The sequence below is a fragment of the Daucus carota genome, chromosome 1, assembly GCF_001625215.2.
Source record: "Daucus carota subsp. sativus chromosome 1, DH1 v3.0, whole genome shotgun sequence".
In the NCBI taxonomy this organism is placed as follows: domain Eukaryota; kingdom Viridiplantae; phylum Streptophyta; class Magnoliopsida; order Apiales; family Apiaceae; genus Daucus; species Daucus carota.
This window is the reverse complement of record NC_030381.2, coordinates 6,751,291-6,769,196: the sequence shown is the minus strand read 5'-3', so window position 1 is coordinate 6,769,196 and position 17,906 is coordinate 6,751,291. Positions and strand designations below refer to the sequence as shown.

General features: G+C 31.4%; 2 protein-coding genes across 2 annotated transcripts; both read right to left on the bottom strand.

Annotated features, from left to right (window-relative positions):
• Positions 1 to 4,514: 4,514 nt before the first annotated feature.
• On the bottom strand, positions 4,515 to 6,128 carry LOC108213436 (acetyl-CoA-benzylalcohol acetyltransferase). The gene is made up of 2 exons (XM_017385232.2): positions 6,072 to 6,128; positions 4,515 to 5,925 (listed from the first exon to the last, which is right to left on the bottom strand). The coding sequence occupies exon 2, from the start codon at positions 5,919 to 5,921 to the stop codon at positions 4,599 to 4,601; it is 1,323 nt and encodes a 440-aa protein (XP_017240721.1). The 5' UTR covers positions 5,922 to 5,925; positions 6,072 to 6,128; the 3' UTR covers positions 4,515 to 4,598.
• A 7,773-nt stretch (positions 6,129 to 13,901) lies between these two features.
• On the bottom strand, positions 13,902 to 15,438 carry LOC108198118 (acetyl-CoA-benzylalcohol acetyltransferase). The gene has a single exon (XM_017365893.2). The coding sequence runs from the start codon at positions 15,321 to 15,323 to the stop codon at positions 13,974 to 13,976; it is 1,350 nt and encodes a 449-aa protein (XP_017221382.1). The 5' UTR covers positions 15,324 to 15,438; the 3' UTR covers positions 13,902 to 13,973.
• Between the last annotated feature and the right edge of the window lie 2,468 nt (positions 15,439 to 17,906).

Here is a 17,906-nt window from a genome sequence, read left to right as displayed (position 1 = left end):
CGGTCTAGAATCGACCATTTTATAGTTCATAAAATTACTGACAAGAAACTTCTTACTAGAAGCATCTTCTGCCATGTACTTGGATTCAAGAGAATCCCACAATTCTTTCGCCGACTCAACATTTTGATATACATCGAAGAGGGAATCAGACATACCGTTCAAGATGTGACCGCGACAGATGTAGTCATCGTTTTCCCATTTGCAGCGTTGCCTTGTTTGTTCAATAGTTTCATTCTCAATCTCTTCGGGCATGGGAGTACTTAGAACATACACATCCTTTAGCGTGGTCAACAAAAAATGCATCTTCTTTTGCCATCTTCGAAAATCTTGACCCTCAAACTTGTCCAATTTTGCAAACTTACTTGTCATGTCTTTTGCAGATTCTCCGTTCGTCATCTTCAGAATATAATAACTTCAATCTTTGTTGTATAATTTGGTAGTAACTTGGATTTTTCTGAAGTCGTGTGAACACTTTCAGATTGAAGTTATTTGTGGTTCACCAAATAATTCAATCGGATAAAATCAGAAATTCTGCAAGAAGAGAGAATGTGTTTTGTTGTGTATTTCAAATGAACCATATATCTTGAAATGATCAATGCAACATCTATATATAGATGTCAACGGATGTGTCTTTTGACAATAGACATACCTTCAACCAAATAGATTTGTCTAATGGCAATAAACACATCTTATCCCAATAGATGTGTCTAATGTCAATGGATAAATCTAATGTCAATAGACACTTCTCTTCCAATAGATGTGTCTAATGTCAATGAACATGCCTCATAAGCACTAATAATCATAATAAACTCGAACTAAGCATACACTCCGTACTCTCCTGACTTGTTCGATGTAATATTATGATTACATTGATCAACTAGTTAATTCAATTTACACTAAAATAACCAACACACCACATATAAATATTTGGTCAGAAACTAAAGTGTTGGTGTGGGGTATTAGGAATGCACCGTGAACATGATAATATCTAGGAATGCACTGTGAGCATGATAAACTAGGAATGCAGGATTAATAAATTCTCGAATTTCACAATTTGAAAATTTGAAAACCGAACCGCATCATATATAACCGAAACCGTTTATATTTTAAAACAAACTGCACCAATGATATTTAATTTGGTCTCGATTTTGAATTTTAAAAATCGCATCTATATGGTTCCGGTTGCAAATTTGGGTGCAAACGGCACCATACAAATCCCTGTTTTCATAAAATTTTCTATTGGGCACACCTTGTGTTTATATCCCAGTTCCCTCACTCTGTACCTAATATCTTTTCCAGCGTTAATGTTTTATCAAATCTTCTAAATTACCTTGCATCAATTTATTACAAAAAATTATGTTAATACAAATTAAAACTAGTATTTTAAAGATACTCAATTTTTTAACAATCTCTAATTAATTTTTAAAAATATTTTATCAATTTATCGATTATATTTTAATTTGATTAAAAATTAATAAATCTGTTTTAATAAATCAACTGTTTAGTTCTAACTGATTAGTTCAATTCCATGCATATGTCATAACTATAAAAGAATCAACGATGGCACACCGAGAGCTGTAAACCCTATCAGCAGACACTTTAACATAGCACAAACATGGAGGTGTTAGGTAAAATAATGCCATTACACTTTTTTTTTTCCCATAAAGCCACTGCTCCTTTCTAATTGCTGAACCCCCCACCCCAGCCCAATTGCGTACATATTCCCATATCTTACAATAATAAGTCCTCATGATTTTTCCTAAGAGGAGCCAGATCGAGGAGCCAACAAGCAAATCTAATCTTACCCCCCCAGTCTAAAGACAATGTACTAGCATTGTTTGCGAAAAAGGGGTCAAAGATTAGCCGTTGACATCAAAATTCATTGCCAAACAGTATACAACAGATAAACAATAGCCACTATATTTGATATTAAGCTTCAAAGGGTATGAATTACTATGTGAAGTTGGCTAAAGAAAATGATCAGGATCTCACATTCACACGGTGTCCAGAATCAAATTTATTACACAAAGATAACGGATATCACATTCACACGCTTTTCAGAATGGAGTTTATAACTTATCGGCTATAAAAATAATGAATATAATAATAAATTATTATGGACTATTTTTAAAATAGATTTATATATTTTTGTAAAATCGAATTTTAAATAAAAATAAGTCACTAAAAAATTTAGAATTTTCAACTTATAAAACAGAAATTAATATTAAAATTTTTACACAAATAATATCAATATAAGCTGGTTCTGGCTCAAAATCCAAAGCTGGATTTATAACCCATTCCAGCACCTCGTATATTCCATAATGACTTGCCACTAAAATTTTAGGACTCGGAACATGAGAATGGGATTCTAGTGCCCGATTGCTACGAGATAGTCAGATGAGTGAGACATGATCCTTACCCATCTGGATTTTCCGGTAACATCCACTGAGCTATCCAAAATTCGGATTAATGAATATCGTAAATCTAGACAAGTTAATTTAATATTAAAAAAGATTAATTATCAAGTCGGTCACTGAACTAAAAACGGTATCCAGATGCTCACTAAATTCACCATAAATATCAAACAGGTACCTTGAAATATGAGTTCAAGTAATAAAAATATTATTTATAAAATTTTACACATTATTTTTAAATGTTACCACAACCAACTATAAGGTTATGACTTCTAGTATTTAAAATAATATATTTATATTTTATCAAGTTTATTTATTATTTATATATTATTATATAGTTATTTTTTTTGTTTTATTTAAAAATAAATAATAAATAAACTTGATAAAATCTAAATATCTTATCATAAATATTAGAAGTCATAACCTTTTACTTGGTTTTGGTAACATTCAAAAATAATGTGTAAAACTTTGTAAATAATTTTTTTATTACTTGAATTCATATTTTAAGGTAATTAACCCAATATTAAAATGATGGTATTCTGTTATATTACTATATTTGGAGCATATGCGAATACAAGTTTATAATTTGTTTTTTAGTCACAAACTTTTTAATTTTCTAATTAATAATCCAAATTAACAAAATAAAATTTTAACACCTTAGAAAAGGTGGGAATGAGGCGTGTATATATATATATATTTTAATTTCTATATATCTTCAAGGTAACAAAATTTTTTTGTAATAATGAACTAATTTCTTTAACCATAAAACAATATTTTATATATTTTATACAATTGTTTGCAACGATCAAGTCTCGTAATTATTTGCAATTTGAAATAAGATTAAAAAATCATAATAATATATTAATTAAGAAAATTATCAATGATACACTTTTAAAACTGATTTTTCCGAATGATACCCAAAATATAACATTTGATAACCAGATATTAACAGTAGGAGTATTAGCGAGAATGACATAATAGTATAATTGTAAATATTTAACATGTTGCAGTTTACTATTCCCTCCGCCCCTCAATTGTTTAGATTAAGAGATGAGATCTCGATACATATTCCAATACTCTCATAAAATATAAATTGTTATAAAAAAAAATTCAAAAAATAGTCATGAAAATATATTTTATATATATCTTAAAATGCATGTTGAGTAATTAAAAATGAATATAGTAAATGAATAAGAGGAACAGGGCGAGTATGTTATAAACAATCTTCTAAATTAAAATTAAGATGTTCGGTTCAATTCCGTCTAATTTGATTGGGACGTCCACCGTTGTCCACATTCCACAAGTCTGTCAGGAAGCATTTCTAATTTGATGTACCAATGAATAAAAAACGGAGAAAGGTCATTGTAAGATTAATATATACTAATCCTTAAAGAAAAAAGATTGAGGCGGCTCTTGTTATGCGAATTGTTAGTGAGCTTGACCCTAGAGCATTAGAAAAACCAGTTGCTTATAAGCTCAATCTGAAACTCATTTAAAAGCAATGGATGGAGACGTAACAAAACTCAGGACTTGCAGGCTCCACCGAATTATATATAATCCATTCCCTGACTTCTTATTTTATTTGACACACGCATTTTTTTTTCAAACTGTATCATATAAATGATTATTTTTTAAATATTTCAGTAACTTATAATATATCAATTGTACATTTCAAATACACAAACTGCCAAATATAGTATCATTATCAGGCTATCGGCTTCACACATATCATTCGAATTTCAAATTACATGTATTTCTTCTACTCCCTCCATCCCATTTTAAGTGTCCTGTTTTGATTTTCAACGATCAAATTGACCAATTTTTGACCAAGCGTAAAGAACAAATCCGTTATTATTTTAAAAAACTAAAAATTACATTTGATAGTATATTGTATGTACTTTATAATGACATAATTTTTTTACTTTTAAAATTTATATTATGTTTGTAAATCTCAGTCAAAATTTGGTCAATTTGACCATTCAAAAGTCAAACAGGACACTTAAAATGGGATGGAGGGAGTACCACTTTACAAAAGTTTCTACCATGCATTCACATTTCATCATCGGTCTAGTGAACATGGACTAACACTTTCTGGAAGTATGAACGAAAAAAGGATCATCGTTTATATATTAAATCAAGCAACAAAGCACACATACATGTGATTCACGTTTACATCAATCTCATCTATGAAGTGAAAGCAAGGATGGTGGGATCAAGTTCAAACTGAAGCATCTCCGCTTCATCCAAGCTCACCATTGCCTCTATACCAGTTCCACATTTTGTGTCCAATAGGAACACTATCTCCAGTGTCATTTCCGGAATCGTGACCCATTCGGGCTTTCCCCACCCGAAATCAGTTTCGTAAACCGGCATCCTACACATGGATGTCAGGAGCCGAACATGAACTTCTTCGCTTCCCATGTCCTCATGCACTTCATTCACATTGTTAGCTGCCTCCGAGAATAATTCATCGGGACTCGAAATTTGGGAACAATTTTTGAGAGTGCTACGTAAACTACCCCTAAACGACTTCACCAACTCATGCAATTCGACCTCATGTTTTGTCTCGTTTTCCCCCTTGAACTTTGCGGGAACCTGAAGGTAAAAGTTCCCGCAAAGAGAAGGGTTGTTTAGCTCTGGAGTGATGATTCCTGTTCTTCCGCGGAGGCTGAGGTGGAGGTAAAGGGTGGAATGAGGAAGCTTGGAGATCCTGATCAGAGCCTTCCAGATAACCGATGTCACAACTTCTACACGTGTAGGCCGGTTAATGTTTTCGGATTTGTTGACATTGGCCTTCAAGCTTGATATTGCATTTTCATTGAACAGAAACCTCTTTGACACAATCTTGAGGTCCCTTCTCTTGGACAAAGGGAGTTGAGGTGGCTTGATTGCCATGGACAAATCTCTAGCAGGGAAAAGAGACGCGAAGTCGAAGCTTATTGCAGACGAAGAAATCACCTGATCACCGCGAATTAGGCCAGTTGTAGAACTAGCCCATTCCTTGATGAAAGCAGCAGCTGTGTATCCATCAGCTACAACATGTGAAAGATGCATGCATATTGCAATTCCACCACACTTGAAATAACTCACTTGTAACCCCGTAACCGGAGTAGTATAATCGTTAGTTTTCCCGAAGTTTTTTCTCGGAACAAGATCATTTATTCGCTTCATATTTTTCGCCGCTTCGCCAATAAATCTATCCAGCGGAGAACTAACTTCAGCTTCTATGTACAAGACTCCTTCGTCATTGCAGTCAACGTAAAAACCGTCTAGAACAAATCTTCCGGCTAATGGATAGAACTGAGTCAGAGTTTTCGACAATGATTTTTCCAATTTCTCCCGAATGTTGTCGATGTTGCTGGCGCTGTAGAAGTAAATAATCGGAACGTGGTCAGGAGGAGCGATCTGATCGAAGAAGGACAGTTTGCAAGTCCTGAGGTGATCAGGAGTTGGCACTGATGGCTTCACCATCTTCTTGGACACAACTTGAACTTCCATAATAGTCATCTTTCTGCAATAAATTTATAAACCTGATCAGTAAATAATTAAGTAAAATAAGATTACACATACCGTAACATTATAATGCATGCAGAGTGTGAAATAATAGAGAACGAATTCGAAATTAGAAAAAGACACAAACATTCGAGAAGTACATACGAAGAATCGGATCTGTGGTCTGTGGAAAGTTGTATGAATGTGTGAGAGTGTTTATTTTTTGTGTCGAAGCTAAGCGAAGGTGAGTTGGTTTTATAGGCGAATCCACTGAGAGACGTCTGCGAATTGAATTGATCATTAATCTATTTCCATGCATCTACAGTGCATACGTATATGATCAGCTTGCTTCTATTTTCCGATAATTCAACTATTTACTTTCCCCTCTACGGTATTGAATTTGCTATATATGGTTCACTGTCTATCCATTAATCCGGCAAGTTTTCTATCCATATTATATACAAATTTTTTATATTTTGCGGCAAAATTTAAAAAAATATTTTATAATTATTTTTAAATGTTTTTATTTTCCAATAAAATTTAAATGGTAAATTTTATTTCAAACAAGATAGTCAAATAATTTGTAAAATTATATTTTATAATTTTTTTTAAATAGATAATATGTTTTCCGTCCAAACGTTTATAACTCAGTAAAATTGATTGAGTAGCTTTTTCGAGTAACGAGGACCGCGTTACTACAATACCATTTGGATACACACGCACTATGGATCATTGATAACTGGTTTATTTTCGACAACAAATATTTTATAGTCTGAACCGAATGAAAAGTGAGACTTGCAGGAAACATGGTAATATTTTATACCGGAAGCCGGATCAATAAGAAGATGATCATGCAGCAATAAACCTTACTTTAGTATGGGGTTAAATGGCGTTTTGGTCACCCAACTGACTACTAACTTTCAATTGGGTCATTCAACTCAAAAAGTTTTCAGTCAAATAACTAAACTCTTTAAAATTTTCAATCAGGTCACTTGCCGTTAGTGACGTTAAATAGTTGACGGAAAGATGAGTTGGCGGTAATTTTTTCCAGAATTTCTCATTTTTATTAAAGTTTTATGATTTAAAAATTTTCAAAATTAAAAATCTTAAAGGTTTTCAGAAGTTAAGAATTTTAACAATTTTCAGAACTAAAAATTTCAAAATTTTAAAAAAAATCTTATTTTTAAGTTCCCGTTTAAAGAATTCTTTTCATAATTTTTCATTTTTTTAAAAAATTTCCGATTTAAAATTTTTCAGAATTTTAGAATTTAAAAAAAATTTAGAAATAAAAAATTTAAAAATTAAAAAGGACAGATTTTTTTTACATAAATTCCCATTTTAAAGAATTTTTCATAAATTCTCATTTTTTTAAATTTTTTTGATTTAAAAATTACTAGATTTATTTTTTTTTAAATTTTCAGAATTTCAGAACTTTTTTTCATAAATCCTCATTTATTTTGAAATTTTTCATATTTTTTGAAAAAAATCTCTAAAATTTTAAGAAAATGAAAAAGTTAAAAAAAATCGGTTTTTGATTTTTTTTAATTCTTTGGAAAAGTTTCATTTTTTGAATTTTTTAAATTTTTAAAAATTTACAGAATTTTTTTAAAAAAAATTCAAAAATCAGATTTAATGATGTGGCAGCTCGTCTTAACGGACTTCCGTCTAAAGTCAATGCCATTTAACGGTCGTGAAATTTTTAACGTATTTAGTGATTTAATTGAATATTTTCCTTTGTTACGTGACCTGATTGAAAACTTTTTGAGTTGGATGACCCAATTGAAAATTAGCAGTCAGTTAAGTGACCTAAATGCTATTTAACCCCTTTAGTATGAAAAGAAAGAGCGACCAGATTTGCTTTAGTCACAAGTTGCTTGACCAATGACCAGGGAAGGTATATTATTTAATAAATAAATTGAATCAATTTTTACTTTTTACCTTGTAGCAGCTGCCCTAATTTGACTTCGGATATCTCATAAATAATCGATAACTTTAGAAAGAAATAACTTGATTATTATGATAATTGCGTTTTCTCAGAAATACTGAAGGAGTTTATATTATATATTATATATTATATAATAATAATTAATAAATAAGAAATGACTAAAAGGAATAGGATTGATCCTCGCCCTGAGTATGGATGTCATTTATTTGTCGCTCTTTGTGACGTATATTCAGACCGCTATATTTTGACAGTACCCCCAACTCCCAAAAGACCACAAACGAGTTATCCATGCATGTGATTTATGTCGTCTTTCTTCTTATTATAGGTAAACTGTAACGGACTTTTCTCCACCGCGCCCGCCAAGCTTAAAAGTCTCCTTCTCATACACCGTATTCCCCCACCGCGTTCTGTCAAGATGAATGAATAACAAACGAAAAAGAAAATTTCTTTTTTAGTTGTTCGTTTTGTTTTATTCAATTTAGTTTTAAATTTTTTGTGATATCTTTTATCATCCAGTTTCCTTGCCTATAAGATATTTATTTTCCATTTTCTAATCTTTTTCCTGATTTATAATTGATTTATGTATGAGATTATTAAAAAAGAAAAATGATATATTAAACATTTTAAAAATTAAAAAATAATTGTCACTTTTTTAAACAATTATGTCGTTTTGAAATAAAAAATTATATAAATTTATATTAATATAAATAGATCATATCTTTTTAAATATATATATATATATATATATATATATATATATATATATATAGAGAGAGAGAGAGAGAGAGAGAGAGAGAGTTGGGTTCCTTAGAAACTCATTTTTTGTAGAGTCCTTGGAGCATATTCTAATCTTACGGCTCATATAATATTTGCAGTTAATGTTTTTTATTTTAAAAAACTCTAGAATAATTCTAAAACAGTTGTTCTTATCTCCACTGCTAAAAGACACGATATTTGGTTTGTCAGTTACCACTTTGAAATTAAGCGTGACTGATATCCTGCAGTTACTTGATCCTACAAAACTAAAATCTGCACTATATTATAAAGCAAATCTGTTAAGCGGGGCAAAACTAGGGTTCTGATTCGCACTGCGCAGAGTATTCAATTAAGCAGAACATCACAACATGAGCGGAGGTAAGCTACAATCTACAATTGCAGAATAAAGTTTTTTTTCTTTGTTGTTAATAGTTGTAGAATAGTATTTTGCAGATTCTTCGATCATGCAAATCAGAGTTGTACACTATAAAGTCCTACTTAGGTCTAGTTTGAGGCGGCAGGACAACTGCGCGTGCAGAACATCAACGACAATGAGCATAACATATCTACTTCTAGTGCAGAACATTGAATTAACTGATGAAAAACATTATTCTCACCTCAAAAACTACAAAGAAAAAAAAAAAAAATTTCTATAATAACTGCAGGACAATGAATCCAACAAAGAGAATTCAGCAATGATTCGATGTAAATCGCGAAGAAAATAAAGAAACTGCCACGAAACTAGAAAAAAAGTGAAGATGAACGCAGGACATGTGGAGGAACAAATGGCAGGATAATCTTTCTCCCACAAACTCAGAACAAAATAAACTGATGCTACAATCGTGGAAGAGATTAATGAGCGCTCAATTTGAAAAGATAATGTAGTTAATAATTTAAATATTATAAAATTCTAATTAAACTACAGTCGTAGATGAGAGTAAAATGGAGGGTCAGGATTGGGACTTTGAGAACTACAAAAAAAGTGAAACTCCAAATAACTTTTCTCTCTCCCTCTCTCTCTCTCTCTATATATATTAAAATCATATACCATCACAAGGATTAAATATAAATATAATAATATAATTTATAAATATAAATTAGAGGTAAGTTTTATGAAGACCACGTTTTCATCGAAGATTTGGAGACCACTTATGTACTGTAGCTATAAAATACTCCATAAAACATTGCAAAACGTATTACTTTTCGAATCATATTCTTCAAAGATTATTATTTTATTGTCAATCTTGTAAATTTTATACATTTGGCAAATAAAATATTAAAAAACATATTATTTTACAAAACCATGTTTAGTGTGCTGAACATTTGTTGATTTTGCAGAACATACATGTTCTGCTTGTTCAACATAAATAATTTTCAACATTTTCAATGAAATAGTGATATTTATAGAATATAATTCGCAAAACAATAAATTTTGTAGTGTATTAATTGCAGAATATAAGTGGTCTTCAGAGTTCAGGGTCTCCGATGAAAACGTGGTCTGCATAGAATTTTTCTCATATAAATTATATAAATATATGTTTTCATAATTAATTAATATTGCACATGCAGTTCTTGCATGCCGCCGAAGTGGATGACTATATTTTTCCTGGTCTTGCGTACTTGTTTGCCACCGCGTCGGCCTCGGAGTCGAAACTAGTAGTCTTGTACACTCGTTGTCCGTAGAACGTCATATGCATGCATACAAATCGACTCATATATTGACATTTACTTGAAGAGTTGGGTGGAATCATATTCCTGCTTTTACATTACTTTACACCAATATTTTTAAGAGTAATTGACAGTTTGCACCCCACAACTTAGGTGATTTTTACGATTTGGTCATGATTTTATAATGTTGGCAGTATGCAACCCACAACTTATAATTCTTTAACAAAGTACAACCCATTCTCTAACTTCCGTTAAAAGATAACGGTCAACGTCCATTGACCGATTATCTCTAGTACCCTTTGTAATAAAACTGTTCAGAAATAGAAAAAATAAAATTGATAGACATCAAAAGTAATTCCTATTTATTATTGGATTATTATAAGGCCTAGAAAATTAAAATCCCAATTAGTAAGGGCTTGAAACCTGATTTATTAATTACTTTCGTAATTCAAATAAGAGTCCCTCGGAAGAATCTGGGCTTCAGAGTTCTATAGTAGAAACTTTTTAAATTAATAAACACTCTAATATAATAAATTTCTCTGGTCCCGACATTATTAATTTATAGAGTTTTTACTGTATATGGATTCTAAATCTTAGCTCCTTTTGTATCCTTTTTATTTTTCTTGATTTGCTAATAACTTAGATTTATCCTCAATTTTATAATCACTGCTTAGATCAAAATCTCAAAAATCTACTGGATTTCCATTCACTCTTTTTCCATTCTGGTTATGAATAAATATCTAAAAATTATTATAGAACTTTTTATTTTTACTCATTTATGCATTCTCTACCTTTATATGGTAAAAATCGCTATTCATAAATCACTCAAAATCTTTATAAAATATGTACTTATTACTTCTAATATCCCATAGTAATTAGGAATTAATTCTTACCTCTATCAGTTTCGTTTTTGTGTTTCTGAGCAGTTTTATTACAAAGGGTACTAGAGATAACTGGTCAATGGACGTTGACCGTTATCTTTTAACGGAAGTTAGAGAATGAGTTGTACTTTGTTTAAGAATTATAAGTTGTGGGTTGCATACTGCCAATATTATAAAATCATGACCAAATCGCAAAAACCACCTAAGTTGTGGGGTGCAAACTGTCAATTACTCATATTTTTACACCAATATTATTGTTCTTGTACAGGGCGTGGCCCATGGTCCCGAAGCATATAAAAATCGAAAGCAATGTTAACCAATCGTGTTCGTTCATACTCAACTAACAACACTATCTATAGACTATACATGATCTATCCATATGGTATGGTAGTTTAAGTGATCATCGAATTGTCCCTTTCTAGTACTTATCTTCGTTAGCTTATCTTTGGATGCTAGGGAGGAGGGTGTTCGAAGTTTATAATCCTATTAATCCGGTCAAAATCGGATTATGAAAATTCTGTATATATTTTTGTATTTTCCTAAATATTTATATAAACTTTGAATAGAATTTATATCAAAGCTATCCTGTGAAAAGAAATAAATAACCGTTTAACTTGATATCTAGAATCACTCGGAAGCTTCTGATCACACAATGTTCATACTGTCAGGCATATGAGGTTTGTAGCTCTTTTTTATATGATCAGTGCGCTTTTCATGTTGGTGATGGTAAGGGTCACTAACTTCAGGACCAACTTGTGTTTACTGGATATATAAAATAACCAAAATGAATTAGAAGTAATCTAACACATAAAATATGTACAGAGTAAAATTATAAATTAACTATATAGGATTGAAAGCTTGCTTCCTTAAGTGGTTCTTGAATCCAAAATTATAAATTATTAAAATAAGATACTTAAATATGCTTTTTTAAAATTTTTGTAATCAAATTGATCTCAGAAATTATAATTTATCGTCTTATAAACTCCAAAAAGAAATTACATATATCTTTCATTAACTATTATTTTTTATAATATTTCCAATCACATATAATTTCAAATAAATTGATTAATTTAACTATATAATTGTTAAGATAGGCTACAACAACATAGGAGTAATTAATTATAAATTCAATATTCACCGAAAAGTTTGAAACTAGTTGCTAGAGCATGATATTCATATGTTCTGGTTTGGACCCAATTAAATATTAAATAAATTCAAAGATTTAGGCAAGAGAAAAACTTATGAAAACAATAATAGCATGACTTGCTATAACCAATAAAGATAAAATTAAAAGTTGATAGAAATTTTTTCCAAAGTAAAATATTCAAAAAATGAAAAGAAAAACAAGGAAGTATAATTCAACAAGAATAGTACCGATTACCAAATTTTTGATTGACTGATCATTCGGAACTTTCATGGCCTCTTGCAGCATTTTTGTCAAGTTGCATGTTTTACTTACAAAATCTGTTTTGAGGTGGTCTGTTTTGGCTATGGTGAATGGTTATTGTATTAGGAAAATCCATATCTTTCTTTGTTTATGGCTGCGATTGTATCACTTCATTAGAATCTGGAATTACTACCACATTCTAAACATGTTAGAACATTCCTGAGCTACTACTGTTGTAGTCTAACCCAAACAGGGACAGTATAATAAGATCTTATAAAATGTAGGTAATACATTGTTTCCACATGCAAAATGCGTTTACATCTGTAACAGCTTGAATTTTCTACGTACATCACTTGCCAGTTCCCACCTACTCTATTCTAAAAGGTGAAACTGATATTTAATAAGCTGGAATGGATTAATGTCAAATCTACGATTTATCAGTTTTCAATTTACATGATACAATCATTTTAAGAGTTTTCATTTGCTAAACAGTCGGTTCATTAATTTATTGAAGTTATAGGCTGTTATCATGAATTATTTTGCTCCCTTTTTATTGTAATTCGAAAGAATAGTACTAGATATATTCTAAATTATTTTTCCATTTCTTTTACAAACGAAGTATAATAAATATTGATGTGTTAATATATATGAGATGATTAATTTGATTGGTGAAATTCATTTTCTTATTATTAATAAATGGAATAAGAAAATTATACATGAAATTTGAAAAAAAATTATTATAATTTTACGGATATCCAACACATTTTCCAATTAAAAAAGGAGAGGAAGCAGGTGATATTCATTTCTTTGCTGATGATATTTTTGTGATTAACTTGGATAACAGTATATAATAGATTTTATTTCTAGTTAATTAGAACTAATTTTTATATATTCTTTCCGTTTCATATTGATTATTCACTTTTGTATTTATACAATTCAAACTAACTAAAATTTATAAATTATTTATTTAAAATAAAAAATCTAACAAATGTATAATCTACTTCTTAACAATATCGATTTTGAGATTTTTATGTAATATTATATATAAATTTTTACTAAAGTCAATTTAACCAGTTAAGAGTCCATAAGTCATAAGTTGATGGGTATAATGAAACATAAGAGTTTTTGTTGAAGTTTACCGTTATATTTTATAAATCCTTTTTTATTATTCTGTTATGAATAAATTTGATTACTACCCCTAACAGTTAATCCTAGAAACCAACCAGGGATAGACAATCCTAATAGACATAACATCTGAAATTCAGCTTCTTTTTTTTTAGTAATCGTTAGAAAGATATAACTTTTATATTACATATTAACCTTATTAACCTAACCAACAGAACAATTAGAGAGCCGAATGTTCCACAATGGTACCGTAAAAACAACGAATCAAACTCAGATTTACCACCCTGTTTACAAAATCCAAATAATTACGAGGTTGTATACGCTTTAATGTCCGAATCATTTTCGAACTCGATCATATCCGCTTCATTCAAGTTCACAATAGCCTCTATTCCCGTCTCACATTTAGTGTCGAACAAAAATATCAACTCCACAGGCATCCCCCCAGTAGTCACCCACTCTGGCTTCCCCCATCCAAAATCAACTTCATAAACAGGAAACCTGCACAATGTACTCAACAAATGAACATCCACTTCTTCATTCCCCTTCTCCTCTTCGATCTCGTTAAAATTCTTAGCTATTTCCGTGAACATTTCCCCGGGGCTCGAAATTTTCGAACATTCCCCGAGAGCGTTCCTTAAACTTTTACGCAACAAATTTACTAGGTCATGCAGTTCCCTTGCGTCCGTTTTGTTGTTATTGACCTTTGTAGGAACCTCCATGTAGAAGTTTCCACATAGGGAAGTGTTGTCCGAGGGCAATGGAGGCGCCATCGCCCTCGTCCTTCCCCGAAGATTGAGGTGAAGATACAATGTCGATTGTTTATGAATTGAATTCTTGGCAGCCATGTTAACCAGAGATTTCCATATTGTGGATGTCACAACTTCGACACGTGTAGGGCGACTCATATTTTTCGATTTGGTAACCTTGGCTTTTAACGTTAGTATAGCGTTTTCATTAAAGACGAACCTCTTTGTAATAATCTTGCCTTTCTTGATCTTCGAAGATGGTACTAAAGCCGGCTTGATCTCTGCTGATAAATCTCGAGATGGAAAATAATTCGCGACACCGAATTCGTACTTATTCGGTTTTGTAGCGAAAACATCTTCGTGATTGACGAGGCCTAAGAGATCACTCGTCGTCGCAGCCCATTCATGAACGAATGTGGCGGCTGTGTATCCATCAGCAATAACATGCGAAAGAAGTATCGCAATAGATAATCCACCGCATCTGAACACGGTCACTTTTATTCCCATAATCGGAGTCGTCACCAAAGTAGTCTCCCCAATGCTGTTCCACGGAACAAGATCATTGACACGCTCAACGTTTTTACGTGCAATGCCGAGGAATTCATCTAGCTCGAGATCGGCTTCTGCTTCAACGTACAAGACTCCTTCGTCATTGCAATTAACGTAGAACCCGTCTCGAACAAATCTCCCGGCCAATGGATAAAACCTAGCAAGCGCTTGTGATAGAGATTTTGATAAATACATGCGGGTTTGGTCACGGCTAACGGTGTCATTGTGATAGAATGACACCAAAGGTACGTGTGCCGGGGGAGCGAGCTGATCGAAGAAGGATAATTTGCAAATTCTCAAGTGATCAGGTGTCGAAACTGCTGGCTTTACAATTCTTTCGGACATGACTTGAATTGCCATTAGTGCAAAAAAATAAAAATTTCGAAGAATGAAGTAGTGTATTAAGTATCGAGCAATGAGAGTGAACAAAATCGAATGAAAAGAAGTGAGTTAAGTGATGTGGATGAGAATGTTATGGAAGATGATTTATTTTTACTCGTAGATTAGATTAGTTAACTAATTTGGCAAACATACTTTTGTTTGATGGGGAAGTTTCTCTGTGCGTTACTCTAACTCTAAGCACACAGCTTAGTTAATAAACTAATCATATATTAATCACGTTTGTTTTCCTTTGAGGCCAGGGTGTTTGATTAAACATTCGCTATAGTGCGTGCTCCGCGGGAGGGATTATAATATGATATTCGTAATTCCATTGCCAACTGCCAAGCGCCACCTCCAATTGACTGTCATGTTGGTCCGAAAGGCCTTTGCTCATTGGCTCATTGCTATCTATCTGTGTGCATAATACTTTTTACTAGTTGTTTACTAAAGCTCCTCATATAAAATATAAAATAGCGGTCAATGCAGAATGATTTTTTTTATTTTAAATTGCACTATCTAATACTCCCGCTGTCCCACCACCAGATTCTTTACCGTTTCTTGTTTTAACGTTCCACTCATTTCTTTATATTAGAAAATTTTACTAAAATAGTTGATGAATCTCACTACTTTCCTACTTTTCCTCTCATTTCACACTACTTTTACTCTCTTTCCACACCACTTTTACTCCACCATCTCTATTTTATATATTAAAAATCAACGGTTCTACCATTTCACCCAATTTTTTTTTTCTTTTCATTATTTTATACATATTTCTTAATTTCCGTGTTCAAACTCAAGTAGACCCAAGTAAATTATTGTGTGGTACGGAGGGGAGTAGAAAATTACTCTCACAAAAAAGCAGCAGTGGTTTGTTAGCCGTTCACCACTTCACCCTGATACTTTTGATGGAGCTTTTAGTCTGGATGTCAATTTTTAATATTCTTATATATTTTTATCTTTTTAGTCTCGTTAAAGAAGTTCATGAAAAAAATGACAGAGTCTTCGTAATAGAACAAATAGATTTGACGTTAAAAAATTTGTAATCAATTCAAATATCCTGTTTCGATCAAAATCTTTAATTTTCTAATTTCAATATTATAATGAATTTGTTTTAATATTTTAAAAAGAAAAATATTAGATATCTCAACAAGTGTTTCCTAATTCTTTTTAGAAATATAGTTGGCAACATATAATTATTTTAACTGATATTAATAATAATGAAAATTTTGAAATCTTATATGCACACGTTTTTGGAATACATAACACTATACTCTTTAAAAAATGGCAAGGGTGGAATGTTTAGCGGTTTTGTGGTACGATGTCATAAGAGCATCTCCAACGGCGTTGGCTATAATCGTTGGCTAAATTGGACATGTAAGACATTATGTAAAATTTGCTGAACCTGTAAGACATTTTGCTTCAATGGTACTCGCTATATTGGTTGGCTATAATTTAAAAATAGTATGTTATTAATATTTTAAATTGTTAAAATAGAATATATCAATTCAATATGGTAATAAATGATGTACAATCTTCCTACAGATTTTCTTACAGACCTGTAGAGGTTCGACAAATTTAGCCATCCATAGGAGGTTGGCTAAATTTATAGACAACAGGTGAGCATGGTTGGAGTTGAGTTTTTGGAGCTGTTGGCTAAATTTTTTTATTTTAAGTAAGCCAACTCACTTTTTAGCCAAGGGCTTTAGATGGTTGGAGATGCTCTAACCCAAGACGTATGCAATGTTATGTCACGAAAAAGGAAGTAGGTTGATATTCTTGGGTTAGGATCTTCTGTTCGAAAAAAAAATTTCACATATTTTTCCAGATTTGTAAGTGAGTTGTTTGAAGTTTGAACTCTACAATTTTAGTACGGAGGTAGTATAGTTTAAGAAATTTTCTGGAAAAAATAATTTCTGAAATTTAGTTATTTTTTGTAGAACTAAGTGAGCTTGTTTGGCAAGACTTGTGTCCCTCTACTCTAAACCATTTTTGAATCAAACTGCAAAATATACGTTTGTGTAATAAGTCGGTATTTAAAACTAAAAATAAGTCAATAATTAATTTAAAGTGTTGGTAGTGTATAAATTTTCAAACAACTTATTTTATTTTAATAGTTTAAAAAGAATTATTTCATCACTTAAATAACTAAACTATCAAATTTATATTATTATTGTAGTTTTGTTAAGTCATAAATAATCCATAATAAAAAATTAGCCAAAAACAATATAAGCCGGACAATTATCACAATAACTCAGTGTGAATGATAAGTAATTATTTTTGATCTTACCCATGCAGGCTTCTAGGTTGTATAGTGATATCGGCTTTTTTATTCGTAGATTCGTAGTATAAATTTTTAATTTGGAAAGATTTTTTTTTTTTTTTGACGAAATGCAATTTTATTACTCCGATAACTCCTTCAAAATACAATTCTTAACTACGATTGGAACAGACCCCCAATCAAAAATACGATCAGAATATATATGAGCCATATGAGCTAATTCATGTGCCGACATATTCGCGTTTAATGAAATACAACTTAACGTTGTTTAACTCATAAATTTG